This window comes from Staurois parvus, unplaced genomic scaffold (assembly GCF_062004578.1).
Source record: "Staurois parvus isolate SC_StPar_1 unplaced genomic scaffold, SC_StPar_1.0 ptg000058l, whole genome shotgun sequence".
In the NCBI taxonomy this organism is placed as follows: Eukaryota; Metazoa; Chordata; class Amphibia; order Anura; family Ranidae; genus Staurois; species Staurois parvus.
Window position 1 is genome coordinate 977,614 of NW_028317854.1, and position 16,409 is coordinate 994,022.

Genomic DNA, 16,409 nt, shown 5'->3' on the forward strand with positions numbered 1-16,409 from the left:
CTTTTCCCCAGTGAGGCTCCACTTTTGCAGGATTAGAGCATACATTGGTAACCATAGAGAGACTTTAGTGAGCCAAATATAAGTGAAATAGTTTATAGGCCCAGAGCACTGCTGATGCACTACACTTGGGAAGTTTTTGGATCCTAGTGGTAAAATATCAGTGCAATGTGAGAACCACATTAAGAGAATCTTAAAGTTATATACAAATGAGGAAACCTGTTAAAATATTTTGTAGATTGCTTGCCTCTATCCCCTTGAGCTGATGAAGAATACAGTGATCTTTGTTTTCTAGGGGATGAGGATTATCAAAAAGATGTCCAATCGAACATTATATTGTTTTCTTACTTACCCTTCCATACATTTAGAAAACAAGAACAGTCATTTACCATATATCAAATAATATAGCAACACAGGGTTCACTATTTGGTCAACTTACCACTTTCCACCAAGCCAAATGTAGATTTCAAAACATCTGTTCTGGGGTCAGGGACTATCAGTGGTTTCACTCCAGCTCTTGTTTTAGCCTGGCAAAGTGAAATTTATAACAGGTGTTATTAGTACAAATAATATCCTAACATACAGTATGTTCTAAGGGGGCAAGGTTCTATAGAAAATGATAATCTTCTGTTTTCTATAGAAGCCATTCATACACAGGGACTTCTGTCTCTGTCCTGAATACTATACATCCTATAAAAATGATGTGCTTAAAAGGAGAAGTACCGTATTTGCCGGCGTATAAGACGACTGGGCGTATAAGACGACCCCCCTACTTTTCCTGCTAAAATTTAGTGTTTGAGCTATACTCGCCATATAAGACTACCCCTCTTCCAATGCACACCAGTGGCAGGAATAGTGCTCCATCATTGGTATCAGTGGCAGGAATAGTGCCCCATCATTGGTATCAGTGGCAGGAATAGTGCCCCATCATTGGTATCAGTGGGCGGAATAGTGCCCCATCATTGGTATCAGTGGCAGGAATAGTGCCCCATCATTGGTATCAGTGGCAGGAATAGTGCCCCATCATTGGCATTAGTGGCAGGAATAGTGCCCCATCATTAGTATCAGTGGGAGGAATAGTGCCCCATCATTGGTGTCAGTGGGAGGAATAGTGCCCCATCATTAGTATCAGTGGGGGGAATAGTGCCCCATCATTGGTATCAGTGGCAGGAATAGTGCCCCATCATTAGTATCAGTGGGGGGAATAGTGCCCCATCATTGGTATCAGTGGGGGGAATAGTGCCCCATCATTGGTGTCAGTGGGAGGAATGGTGTCCCAACATTGGTGTCAGTGGGAGGAATGGTGTCCCATCATTGGTGTCAGTGGGGGGTGGAATAGTGCCCCATCATTGGTGTCAGTGGGGGGGGGGGATAGTGCCCCATCGTTGATGTCAGTGGGGGGGAGGAATAGTGCCCCATCGTTGGTGTCAGTGGGGGGGAGGAATAGTGCCCCATCGTTGGTGTCAGTGGGGGGGAGGAATAGTGCCCCATCGTTGGTGTCAGTGGGAGGAATAGTGCCCCATCGTTGGTGTCAGTGGGAGGAATAGTGTCCCATCATTGGTATCAGTGGGAGGAATAGTGCTCCATCATTGGTATCAGTGACACCAATGATGGGGCACTATTCCTCCCACTGACACTTGCTGACCCTGTTCTCGTATGGTGCTGCTGCAGCCAGCATATGTGGTTGCAGCAGCACCTCTACACTGACCACTTACCTGCTGGTCCTGCACTCGATTTTTGCGGGGCCGCTCGGCTCCACCCCCTCGCCGGTGATTGGCCGCCTGTGTGCCTTTCCTGAGCTACAGTTCTGGCGGCCAATCACTGGTGAGGAGGCGGAGCCGAGCAGCCGCACGAACATCCAGTGGCCGAACTGAAGGCGCAGCCGCGCTTCCTGGACCGGATCGTCGTGGGACCGGAACCAGGTAAGAAACAGCCGCTGCCCACCCCTGTACTTAGTGTCCCTTCCATTGGGGGAAGGGGGGGGGGCGGCGGCGGCAACGCGCCGCCCCCCTAAAAAGTGTCAGTATGCCGTATACCGGCGTATAAGATGACCCCCGACTTTTGAGAAGATTTTCAAGGGGTAAAAAGTCGTCTTATACGCCGGCAAATAGGGTATATCTTTTTTGGCTGTACCTCTACAGCCCTCTGTCAGCTGACATCAGGGCTCAGAAAATATCCCACTTTACACTTTACAGTGAGCCACTGAGAGCCTGAGCTAGCCACTCCCATGCCCTTCACAGTGAGCACTGGAGGGGCAGAGCAGAGAGCCGGAGACTAATAGCTGACTCTCAACATTGGCTCCCGCTGCTGTCAATCAAACTCTGATGAGAGAGTGGGAACTGGCTTGAACCACTCTGTCTGTGCCAGTGGCTTTCTATGGGGGCACTTGCTGAAGAGAAGGAGCCAGGAGCATGGCAGGGGACCCAAGAAGAGGAGGATTTTAGCTGCTCTGTGCAAAATGATTGCACAAAGCAGATAAATATGACATGTTTATTATTTTAATTACTTTAACTGTGAATATTGGCCTAGAATTATTGATCTCACTCAAGCAATATGCAACATGTGTATCACAAGCAACATTTGTGTACATGGGTACCCCCGACAGGTGTGTTTAAGTTTGTGTGTGGGCGGTGTGGGGGGGGGGGGGTTCTTTCACGAAAACGTAATTTGTATCACATAGAGGACAAACAGTCTCCTATGTGATGTAATATTTTAAGACCGGTTCTCTTTATGAGACATCAGGACCTTTAGACCCTTGATGTTTCACCTGCCTTCAATTAAAGCTAATGGAGCACAGATTGCAAGGGCCAGGGAAAGTGTCACCAGAAACCAGACATGACATTTTACAGGTCGCTTCTGGGTTCATTCTAGTTAGGCAAGATCAGCAAATGAACGTTAGCTGGTGTCTCTCCCATCTAGTGGCACCCGTCATGCAAGTCCCAGACCTGCAGGTTGAAAGACGGCGCCTGGGAAGCATGGCGATAAGGGGGGAATGGTGGGAAGGTGGGGTTGGGCCTAGCGGGGCCACACTCTGAGGGTCATAGAAAATGACTGTGACTGTCATTGGGAGCCCCCGCTGCCACCACTGCAACTCTTACAGCAGTGGCACTAAAAGGATTATTGGTTGGCCCGGAATAGAAGATTTCACCAGCTATTGATACTGCAGGTGAAACCTTGACAAAATAGCAAAAACTTCAGGCAAGACACAGGCGATAGCCAAATCCCAAGCCAAGTTGTGTGAGTTAGCAAGAAGTCACATCCCTGTTCACACACTGGAGAAACCGGATACTTTTGAGTATAGAAGTACATTTAACTCCATTTTCTTCTAAAAGCTGAGCTGCAAGTCAGCAGGTCTTAGCCCTGTTGGGTGGAGGCAGGGGGTCCTTAGACAAATTATAAGCTCCAACTTAGTGTTGAATTGGAACTTACACAGCCAATTTTCAGGGGGCTCCATCAGGTGAACAGCCAGACTGAGGAGTACATGAAAGATATAAACCTGTCCTTTAACCTCCACAACCTGTTACTTTTCCCCCAGCCTACAAGAATTAAATCAGATAATCAAACATTAACTGTGGTAGGTGGTATATTAACAGCTAAGTATAATAACAACTGTAAAAATCTCACAGAGAAACTCACATTTATTCAAATGGTTTTTGTAATTCTTTGCAAGCCAAATCAACACATTTACTTAAAGGATAGGTTCACCTTTCGGAACATGTTACATGTTACACCCATTTTCAGGGTGTAACATGTTAGGAACGGCCCGGCCCCCACTGATCCCCGTTGTGACAGCTAGGGGATCTTTTCCTCCTTCTCCACTTGCTGTCACAATTTAAACAAAACGTGACCATGCGGATACATCACTCTTTCACAGTATTCTGTGAATGGGAACACTACAAGTTCCGACAGCCTTTGCGGCTGTCAGCTTGTAGTTTTAAGTGAACTGCTACCACACTGTGGAGCGCCATGGTAGTTTATTGAGCCTTCCTGTCAGTAAGTATCTGCTTGCCCATACGGGATGTACAAGCAAGTAGATACAGTGACAGGTCAGACGGAGACCTTCATGGCACCAGCGATCTGATCGCTGGTGTAATGCTTTAAAGGCTCCAGAAACAAAAAATAATAAATGTACATTTTTTTAACTGCAAACAAAGTGCATGTATTATTTTTTGTTAAAAGGAGAACTTATCCTTTAACTGCCACCCTCCCCTCTACAAATATTTGTGATTTGGGGCTTGCATTAGACTACAAACTCTCTTTCCACCCCTGTGTAAAAGTAGAAGGTACTAATCAGCCAACCACCAGTCTTCCACATGAAAGGAATAAGAGTGATTCAGATTCTCCCTATACCAAGAAGTACCAGGTATTCCTCTTCACTACAAGCTGCCAAATGGAAAGGGGAAAAGAAGGAAAGTTTATTATGTGCTGGTGGGGAGGGAGGCAGTCAAGCTGACTTGCCCTGCATGGCAAAGCACAGCTTCACATTATGTCTAACGTCTTAACTCCGTAAGCTCATTACCTCTTCACAGGTCTTGTGCCAGTTCAAACAAAAGATATAGGGTATGTAGATGCAGTTTTGCAGGAACATTGGACAAAACAATCCAATCCACAGACCTTAAAGACAAAACATACATCTGAAAAATATACAGCTATTAGCACCAAATACTATAATAACTGCTATGCAAAAAGAACCATATTGTGAAATCTATTAGCCAGTAAGAAGAAAATAATTCAAGTACAGTTATTCTCAGGGCAAATTGTTGTCTGATATAAGTGTTGTTGTTCTAACTATTCTGTAGAATGCTGGGAGGGCACGTTGCTAATTTCTGTAGCCAGACAGTACTGACATTCCTGTACCTCTGGGCCCTATAGTACCTGCATGGTCTTGTATGGTTATAGTTATAGTTAAGCCCTTGCAGCTGACTGTTACTATCTACTATTACCATGTGAGAGCATTAAAGAACATTTCAAGCATACCATGCTGCTGTCTACAAGGAATACCCTACCACCCAGTTGCTTTACAAGTGCTAATGAGGTGATGAGGAGTTGATGACTTAGCATACAACTATCACCTTGTTCCTCCTAAGCCAGCCAAATTCAGCATATCTATGTATGGGCACACTGGTAGTACAGAAATCGATCTACTGATCTCAGCAGGAGTGAAATCCCTCATCTGCTTCAAATGTGTGGATGAGGGAATCTGGTCACTTTTTTGTTCAAACCTCTGGCTGAACAAAATACTTATATTGTGTATAATTGATTTTTTTTAGATTTATTTTTGTTATTGTTCAAGTTTAGAATTTCAATTACTTAAATATTCATTGTTAATCAAGCACTGAGGGTTATTGCTGTTGTGTTTTTTTTTTTCTTAAAGCGGAGTTCCACTCAAAAGCGGAAGCTCCGCTTATTTGCCACCTTCCCCCCTCCACTGCCATATTTGGCACCTTTTGGGCAGGAGGTATCCGCTCCTACTTCCGGCTCAGTTTGCCCTGGCGAATTGAGCTGGAAATTCGGCCCTCTCCTTGCTCTCACAGTCTCCTGGGAACTTTCACAGGTCCCAGGAGACTGCCAGACCAATCAGGAGTCTCGCCGCGACTAGTGGGCACTAGGCTGTGAAGCCGGACACTGTCACAGCTTGGTGCCCACAGTAGAGATGCCGGTGCCGTGGAGGACAGAAGGAGAGAAGGGTCTCTTTGGGTGAGTACATTGCTAAACACCGGGACAGGTAAGTGACTGTTTATTAAAAGTCACCAGCTACAGTTTTTCTAGCTGCTGACTTTTAATAAACACAAAAACAGCTGGAACTCCACTTTAAGGTTTTTGTATAGCTCTCTAATTAAAAAATAGAAATGCAATTTGATTTTTGCACCTCCAAAGACACAAAACAATTTAAAAGTAGAAACAGAATCTTTGTATGGAAAGAATGTTACGATAAACCCCAATAAACAGAATTGCAATTTACCAACAAAGTATAACGTATATTAACTATTCACTTATTCTTTTACATGGACAATTATTTTTTTAGTTTTTGTTATAAAATTTTGTAAATAAGTGATTTTTCTCCTTCACTGAGGTGCGCTAATGAGGCTGCAGTGATGGGCACTGATAAGCTGCACTGATGGACAGTGATAGGTGGCACTGGTAGGTGGCACTGATGGGCATTGACAGGCATCACTGATGGGCACTGAAAGGCAGCACTGATAGGCGACACTACTAGGCGGCACTGACTGGCACTGTTAGGTGGCACTGACTGGCACTGTTAGGCAGAACTGGCGGGCACTGATAGGCGGCACTGATGGGCACTGGCAGGCAACACTGACTGGCACTGACTGGCACTGATAGGTGGCAATGACTGGCACTGATGGGTGACACTGAAAGGCAGCTCAGATGGGCACTGATATGTGGCATTGATGTGCACTAGTAGGCACTGATATGTGGCATTGATGTGGCACTGATGGGCACTGGCACGTGGCACTGTTCAGCACTGACAGCTGGCACTAATGGACACTGACAGGTGGCACTTCTGGGGCCACACTGATCATCAGTGCCCTGATGATCAGTGTACATGTCCCCTCCGCGGAATGCCGGTTTCCGGCTCTCCTCTCCGGCATTTCCCTGTTTACATGTGATCAGCTGTGATTGGACACAGCTGATCACATGACCGAGCCGACATCTTTGGCTCTTTCCGTGGATCGGTGATCTGCTGTATCCAAGGGACACAGCGCACCGCCGATTGCCGCGCTGCGTGTTCCCGGAGCCGCGCATGCGCGGTGAGAATGGAAGGACGTCATATGACGTCCTCCCAGAACGAGAGAACCACCTTGTGCCTGTCATTGGACTATATGGTACCAAATAAAATACCAAAATGCATGAAATTATATAAATGGTAAACCCAAATCCCTGCAATCAAACTATTTTGTAGAAAGACATTTAAATGGACAAGTAAAAAAAATTATCCTGGTTGCTATTGCTTTGCCCCAGAATAACTGGCAGTTTGAAGTGCCCTTAACCAAACCCAAACTGATAAAAGCAAACATTCAGCCAAGATGAACATTCATACTTCTAGTTCCATTTAGTGATGGTGATTCTTAAGGGCAATTAGACTGCATGCACCTTATACATACCAGTGCTTGCTGTGGGCAAATTAAAGACACTCAACTCACATGAAACATCCAGACTTAGACTACATTTCCAGAAACTCTCTTACAGTAGGTGTATGGGAAGCCTAAACTTATATACAGAATGACAGAAGATCTTATATCTACAGTATGGGCATTTCTAGATTCCCATTGCCAGCAGATCTGGAGGACAATAGCTTTTGTAATTATTGCTATTGTGTTGACCATGATAAGCCAACATCAAAGCTGTTTGGCAGCAGCTTCATCTCTCTTCGTCTGACCAAACAAGTATATACATGTATGCTTGGTCAGGCTACCAATGGCCATCTGTGGATGAGCATAAATATAATGTCACAGGTTCCCACAGGTTCACTCTTGCCATTTCTTTACAATTCATGACAAAGTTTTCTATCTGTCTTAATGTTGGAAGTATGGGGAGAAAGATGGTGCATCCTAATAAAATATCAATGGCTTTTTGTTTACTTATTAACTAGTTTGAATTATTAATACAATTAAATAAGGAGTATTAGTGTGGCTGCCAACCATTGCTTACTGCTGTTGGGAGGAGTGCTATTGTTTATAGTGATGTCAGTGTTGCTGAAGATCACATGGACTGATATTAGCATGCCAAAGTGGATGCACACTCACTGCACCCTTGCTATAGATACTGTATATTGTAATGGGGCTGCATGCTTGTTTACATTTTTTTTTAATCCAGGAAAATTTTTGTAATATGACAGGAGCATTGCTAAACTGTGTGATACTAGATTTAGAAGACATGTAAGATATAGTGATAATAGTGGCTAGATTCAGCTGGTGGATAATCCTTGTACAATGATTTCTAAAATGGTAAAGGAGAAGCCATTTAGGAGTAATGTTGGGCTAGATGTTTGAGTGAAACGCAAGTTCGACTCGGACATCTGCCGGAAGGGTGTTTGCCGTTCGGCCACTGCACCACAAAATGCACTGTGCCCTGACAGTGCATTGTGATTGGCCAAAGCAATGCACCTGACCATCAGGTGCAATGCTTTGGCCAATCACAGCGCATGATGACACCACAAGGGGCGGAGTGACCCCACCCCTTATGATGTCGTTAATGTATTTAAGAACGGTCAGACAGCCGGGAGCCAGGGTCGGTGGTGGTGGTGGGCATCGGGATTGACGGGGACATTTTTTAAATTTTTGTTTGATAAAAAGGACTTGTCAAAGAAATTGTTTACACTACACTTTTTTTTGTGAATGGGAAGCGGTTTCATGTACCCCATACTCATTCACATGGGGGGGGCAGGATCTAGGGCAGGGGTGGGCAAACTTTTTGACTCGAGGGCCGCAATGGGTTCATATATTGTACCCGGGGGCCAGACCAAGAGTAGATGAATGATGTGTATGTGTCATCCATAGTAAGTATAGTAATATTCCCCCATAGTAAGCATAGTAATTCATCCCCCATATAGTAATTCATCCCCCATATAGTAATTCATCCCCCATAGTAATTCATCCCCCATATAGTAATTCATCCCCCATAGTAATTCATCCCCCATATAGTAATTCATCCCCCATAGTAATTCATCCCCCATAGTAATTCATCCCCCATAGTAATTCATCCCCCATATAGCAATTCATCCCCTATATAGTAATTCATCCCCCATATAGTAATTCATCCCCCATAGTAATTCATCCCCCATATAGTAATTCATCCCCCATAGTAATTCATCCCCCATATAGTAATTCATCCCCCCTATAGTAATTCATCCCCCCTATAGTAATTCATTCCCCATATTAATTCATCCCCCAGATTAAGTCCCCAAGTCCCCCCTGTGTCAATTCACTTACCTTTGCTCTGCGCCGTTCCGGTGTAGCATGAAAATCTGTCTCCTATGAGGATCTGTCCCCCTCGACGTATCTGCGCATGTGCCAGTTTCAGGCATTAGCAGCCGATCGGCGATCTCCGGAACATGCGCAGATACGTCGAGGGGGACAGATCCTCATAGGAGACAGATTTTCATGCTACACCGGTCTTCAGGGCGGACTGTGAGAGGAGCCTAGCGGGAGCCTAGCGGGAGCCTAGCTCCGCGGGCCGGATTAAAAGGTCCGCCGGGCCGTATACGGCCCGCGGGCCGTAGTTTGCCCATTGCTGATCTAGGGGCCCCATTGTTAAAGGGGGCTTCCAGATTCTTATAAACCCCCATGCTTGCAGACCCCCACAACCACCGGCCATGGTTGTGGGGAAGCAGTCCTTACCCCCATCAACATTGGGACAAGGTGCTTTGGGGGATAAGGTGCCCCCAAAGCACCCCCCATGTTGAGGGCACGTGGCCTGGCATGGTTCGGTGGGGGGCCCTCACTCGCCTCCCCCTTTCCTGACCTGCTGGGCTGCATGCTCAGATAAGGGTCTGGTATCTTTTTTAAAGATTTAACAATCCATACTAGACCTGAAGGGTATGTATGGGGGGGACCCCACACTTTTTTTTTATTTTTGTAATTGCTGGGCAATGCCAGCAATTTTTTACATTCATCTGTCAGTGGGGAACCACGTTGACAGCTGAAACATTAAAGAATGCTTTTAGTTGCTATACGGTAAGATGCGGTAAGATACTGCTTAATGAATTGTCCCCTCTGTTCGAAGTTGAACTTTCATTAGGTTTGAATGTTCGACTGCGAACTGAACAGAGGATTGTTTGGTCCATCACTATTTAGGAGCTCTAAAAATGGCTGAAACATTTTCTTCTTTATTTATTCAAGTGAAAACATTGTACTCTTTCTGTAGAAATTTGGAATAGATGTAAGCCCCATGACTAAAATCTCATACAGGTTTTTACAGGCTAATGTAGTTTCAAAGGCTGTTTTCAGCCTTTTCAAATGTGCAAATTTCTATGAATTAATACCTGCTAATTGTTCCGCAAAGATCGTTATTCAGACACTTCCTGTTGAAGTGGTAGTAAAATTGTGGAATGGAAAGTCCTCTGACAGGGAGGGTTTTTATAACAGAAGACACCCTAGTAGTCTGTTCTGCCATAAATGTCCCCCTTGCCTGTTCAAGGTAATGTAATCGGAGCTACACATGTGCAGCTCATACCACATTTACGGCCCGCTCTGCGTCCCGCGGCGATCTGACTCCCATGCAGGTGCATGCAGACAGGAAGTGACCAATGGAGATCAGCTGCACAGAGATGTAGAAAGGATGAAAAACAGTTTGTGATGAACTGTGTGTAAGAGGTGTAGAAAATAGGCAGCCCCATAAAATTTAAATCCAAAGCCTAATACCTAATATAACAGTAATCTATCTTTGTCAACAGAAGATACTAGTGATTGCATTTTTATTGTAACATCACAAGAGGGCAGAACTACTTCCTGTGATAATAGGAAGACACAGAAGTAGGAACCAAAAGTCTAACACTTTGTTTCCTACAGGCCAGTGATTACAGTGAACATATCCAGTCACATGTAATTAAGGGTTTTCTGTGTTTGTTACAGATAAGCAGGAGGCTGTTTAACATGATAATAGGACAAAATGACTTAACATGTGCCCTGGTGGTTAGTAAATGTCGCTGTTACTATTATGCAATCAGATTACTTGTAGCATAAATGTGAATATATATTGCAGCTATGTGATTTGGCGCTAAGATACAGGGAATGTGATTTCTCTATTGTAATACGCTATTGTTATGCAGAATAGTTTCCTAGCATATCTGCAGAGGTCTAGATATTCAGTATTGCAATTAAAGATGTTTATTCAAGTATATGAAAATACTTATTAATGTATATGGAAATATTTAGTAAGGTATAGAGGACAGTGATTACAGTGAACATATCCAGTCACATGTAATTAAGGGTTTTCTGTGTTTGTTACAGCCATTCCTAATAAAACACTTCTGGTTTCACCCAACCCATCCTTCGCACAGTTGAATTATTTACCGTATGTGCAACAAAATTGGCGCCCAACGTGGGGCCGGGTGAAAGGAACGCCAAAAGGTCCGGAAGTGAAAAGGAGTGACTACACTGTCCGTGGTGAAGTTAAAGAAAAACATTAGGAGTATGGATATCGAAAAGTTGCAAGATGAAATCAATGAACATCTGATTCACATGACAGTCGATGATCTCATGGAGACTTGTCAGTTTATAAAGGCCTCCGAAGCAAGTATGGCAAAAGGAAAAACCCGGCGCCATTACATGCGGATAGTGAATGAGGTGTTAGATGAACTGGTAGAGACTGAAAGTGAAGAAGTGGTGACACAATTTCTGCAAGCAACTAAGAAATTCATTGGTGAGTTAGAGAAGAGAGATAACATTGAAGCACCAAGCGATAGTGGCAAAGACCCTCAAGCAGAACAACAGTTAAAGGATTTAAAACAGCAATACTACAGTGTACAGGAAAAACTTCAAGAAACGGCCAAGATGATCGAGGGACAGATGAAAGAACTTAGCACTAAAGACAAAGACTCAAAAGGAAGTCCTGCAAATCAAGACCCTAATCTAGTTGCTCAGAGACTTTCCCATACTAACTTGCCAGAAGTTACAATCAGAAAGGACTTTAAAATTGCTGGTCAGATAGGTGAAAAGGAACAGAAAGATAAGCTGTCCTATACTAACCTCATGCACCAGATTGACATGGGACTGCAAAAGGGATATTCCGAGTCAGAGCTTGTGGAAGCTGTGGTGAAAGCCATTAGTCCTGGGTCAAGTCTCAGAGGTATGCTAGAGCTGAAGAGTGGACTGACCCTAGTGCCACTCAAGAGAATCCTAAAAAGCCATTATAAAGAGGAAAATGCTTCCGAACTATACCAACAATTGATCAATATATCACAGAATAGTAAAGAGACTCCCCAGAACTTCCTATTTAGGGCCATTGCATTGAAGGACCGTTGCTGTTCGTTTCACAAGGGGAAGGTTCAGATGAACACTTCGGCACTGAATTTATACAAAAGAAATTCTTAAGGTCAGTGGGCACCGGACTGAGAAGTGACCATATCAAGTTTCAACTAAAACAACACTTGGACGATCCTACAGTCTCAGATGAGTTGCTCATAGAGAAGATGAATGAGGCTACAAATATGGAGATGGAAAGGGAGCAGAAACAAAAGAAATCTGAGCACAGTAACCTGACGAAGGGAAGAGAGTGCCAGGCCAACATCCTCCATTGTTCTCAGGTACCAGGCACCCTCCCTTTGCTTCCATCACAAACAAGTAGTCTGGCAATCCAACAGCCTTCAAAGAGTAACTCTGACCTTAAAAAGATAGTAATACAGTTGCAACAAGAAATATTCGATATTAAAACACTTCTCCAAGATTCGAGAACTCGACAAGAGCATGGCTTTGGAGGACCTAGAACAACTGTTGGACGAAGGACAGGGACTTGTCAATCTTGTGAAAAGACTGATCAGAGAACTGCATGTGACCATTGCTTTAACTGTGGTCGAGCTGGACATAGGGCGAGACAATGCAGAGCGGCCAAACAAAATCAGTTAAACGGGAGAAGGTTGCTGTTAAGGGACCGACAGTAACCTGTGTCAGAACCAAACCTGCGTCCCAAAGTGCAAATCATGTCAGTAGTAAAGAAACCAGTCCCCAACCTACCATCAGAGCCCCGGCTGGAAAGTTAAACGCAGACTACTGGAGGAAAATGCCAACCTGCCCTGCTCAAAGACTATCCCCGACAGCTGAAAAATTGCCAACCAATGTGAATGGCATCACTTTGAAAAAGCACAACAAGCTACTGGGTCTTACTGGAAAGAGATGCCTCGTGAACTGTGAAATAGACAAAATTCCTGTCCAGGCCTTATGGGATACTGGCTCTCAGGTTAGCATTATCAATGAGGGCTGGAGACAGCGAGTACTGCCACACACTGTGCTCCGATCGTTTGAAGAACTGCTGGGACCAGGGGTACTCCAAGGGAAAGCAGCCAATGAGACAAAGATTCCGTTCTCAGGTTGGATTGAGGTAACCTTTCAGCTTACATCGAGCAGTAATACTACCAAACAGTTATTAGTACCACTAGTAGTCTCTGAGGATGAGAAAGTAGCTGAGAAGCCAATTATCGGCTATAATATAATTGAAGAAACATTCAAAGAGACAGTTGCTGATGGGAAGAAAGTTATCCCAGGTTTTGTGGACATATTAAGAACAGCTTTGGAACTGCCAACCCCCAAAGCAGAAGTCCTTGTAAGCTTACTACAAGCCAACTGTAGGGAAACCAGTGGTGCTATCGTAAAGACTGGTACTAAGAACCAAAGAATCCCTGCAAATACTGTAACATACATCCGGTGTAGTGCTCACACCAAACCGTCCTTGCAGGCTCAGACAGTTTTGTTTACACCGAGTGGCGCTTATCAACTGCCGAGTGGACTGCATATTGGTGAGACACTAGTCTCATTTCAAAGAGGACAATTCTCCAAACTGACCATTCCAGTTTGGAATACAACTAAACGGGACATTGTGTTACCAGGTCAAACAAAGATTGGAGGTGTAGAGCCCATAAAAACAACATATCCGGCTCAAGTACAATTGAAACAATCAGCAAATGTGTTTACTATTTCTGTGACCCCTGAACCACAGACACTCAAGGTAGGACCAAAAGGGAAAATTGGAAATCCAAATGAGACTTATCCGTGGGTGGGGGATGACAATCAGGAGTGCTGGGACCCGCCAGTGTCTTTGAAACACCTCCCTCCTGAAGATCAACAAATCGTCAAAGAAATGCTAAGGGAAGAATGCAATGCTTTTGCCAAAGATGACTCTGATGTAGGATGTATTCCTTCTTTACAGTTACAGATTCGTCTCAAAGACAGTACACCAGTCACGAGAACTTACATGTCTGTGCCGAAACCACTGCACCAAGAAGTTAAGGAATATCTGCAGGATCTGATAAATCGAGGATGGATTGCAGAATCAAAATCATCATATTCCTCACCCATTGTGTGCTTAAGAAAGAAAGATGGCAGTTTAAGACTGTGTTGCGATTATAGAGAGTTGAACCAGAAGTCCATTCCTGACCGTCATCCAATTCCTAGAATCCAAGACATGCTGGACAGTCTAGGAGGAAGTTCATGGTTTTCTGTGCTAGACCAGGGGAAAGCATACCATCAAGGATTTATGGAAGAAGCCAGTCGACCATTGACAGCATTCATTACACCTTGAGGTTTGTATGAATGGATCCGAATACCCTTTGGTCTGAGCTCTGCACCAGCCGAATTCCAACGCAGTATGGAGACATGTTTAATAGGACTGAGAGATGAGATTTGCCTGCCATATTTAGATGACAACCTTGTCCATAGTAAATCATTCCAGGAGCATGTGGAGCATGTCCGGTCAGTACTTCAACGTTACCAACAACACGGAATCAAGTTAACAGCCAGGAAGTGTGAACTTTTTCAAAATAAAGTCAGATTCCTGGGCAAGATTGTGTCAAAAGAAGGCCACTCTATGGACCCAGCCGACACGGCACCTGTTCTTGCCTTAAGAAACAACCAACCAAAGACTGTCGGAGAACTCAGGAAACTATTAGGATTTATTTCCTACTATCGCTCTTATGTTCAAAACTTCTCCAGAATTGCCAAACCTCTCTATGAACTATTGTCAGCAGGTTTGACACCTACCACAACCTCAACACCAGATAACCAGACAAAGAAGAGGAGGAAACCAATCCCAAAGTCAAAAGGTCAACTTCCATCCTATCAGTCTATAGCCTGGACTGACCATCATCAGGTAGTACTGAACCAGCTCATTGAAGTGTTAACTCATCCAGTTATGGGTTACCCCGATTATTCCAAACCCTTTGTTCTTCACTGTGATGCCTCACAAGAAGGACTAGGAGCCGTATTATACCAAGAGCAAGAGGAGAAACTAAAGGTGATTGCTTATGGGTCTAGAACTCTCACACCTGCTGAGAAAAACTACCACATGCATTCAGGGAAGCTCGAGTTTCTAGCAATGAAGTGGGCAATATGTGATAGATTCCGAGATTACCTATATTACTGTCCATCATTTGTTGTATATACTGACAACAATCCACTAACCTATGTCCTCACTACAGCAAAATTGAATGCTACAGGACATCGATGGGTTGCAGAACTAGCTGACTTCAACTTCACTATTAAATATCGCCCTGGGAGAAGGAATGCTGATGCAGATGTACTTTCTCGTATGCCATTGAGTCCTGAACAATACATGCAATAATGTTCACAAGAAGTAGACCCCAAAGTCATCACTTGCATAACCCAAGCAATTCAAGCACATCAAAAAGAAAGGATACCTTGGCTATGTCCAATGACGATTGCCAATACAACTGATGCAGCACCAAAGAAGGTAACTCAAATACCAAAAGAGACAATAAGAACCGCACAGAAGGAAGACTCTGTGATTGGAAATGTATGGAAGTACAAAAGCCAAAACAAGTTTCCATCCAAACAGGAACGACAAGGTGAACCTGTTGATCTTCTGGTTCTCAACTAGTGTTGCCAAGTTGTACCATCACTTAGTATGGAAGGAGTTACATGAAGAGATGGGACACTTAGGAGTAGAAAGGACTGTAAATTTAATCAGAGAAAGATTCTTTTGGCCACATATGCAAAGGGACACTGAGCATTATATCACACGTCAATGTACTTGTCTGAAAGACAAACGGCCAAATAAGCTTGTTCGAGCCCCGTTGAACAATATTGTGAGAACTTATTCTTTTGAGATGGTCTCCATTGACTTTCTTCATCTCGAGAAATGTAAAGGTGGATATGAGTATATCTTAGTGGTAACAGATCATTTTACAAGATTTGCTCAGGCATATGCAACCAAGAATAAGTCCGCAAAAACTGTTGCTGACAAAATATTCAATGATTTTGTCTTGAAATTCGGATTTCCTACCAGAATTCACCATGATATGGGTAGAGAGTTTGAAAATCACTTGTTTTTGACATTAGGGAAGCACTGCCACATCCAAAATTCTCACACAACGCCATATCACCCAGAAGGTAATGGGCAAGTTGAAAGATTTAATCGTACCCTGCTATCTATGCTTCGTACCCTGTCACCGGATTCCAAAAAGGACTGGAAAAATTCACTAGCAAAGGTAGTCCATGCATATAATTGTACTCGAAGTGAAGCTACAGGACAATCTCCATTCTTTCTACTGTTTGGAAGGTCTCCAAGATTACCCATTGATAGTATGTTTGACACTCCAGTAACTGAAAAATACAAGAACTACTCTGAATATGTGAACATATGGACAGATAGAATGTCTGAGGCCTATAAGGTTGCTTCAAAAATAGCTACTCAAGCTGCACAGAGAGGAAAAGAACACTATG

The 16,409-nt window shown here is 43.9% G+C and overlaps 1 protein-coding gene across 2 annotated transcripts in view; it reads right to left on the minus strand.

The window, feature by feature from the left end:
- LOC149469843 (multidrug and toxin extrusion protein 2-like) overlaps nt 1-16,409 on the minus strand; it is a 169,633-nt gene that overhangs the window by 1,154 nt on the left and 152,070 nt on the right. For both annotated transcript variants that reach the window (XM_089668441.1, XM_089668442.1), the window contains exons 15-16: nt 4,517-4,611; nt 437-524 (exon numbers count right to left, since the gene is read on the minus strand). In XM_089668441.1, the coding sequence (XP_089524567.1) occupies nt 437-524; nt 4,517-4,611 (183 nt within the window). The remainder of the gene's footprint in view (nt 1-436; nt 525-4,516; nt 4,612-16,409) is intronic.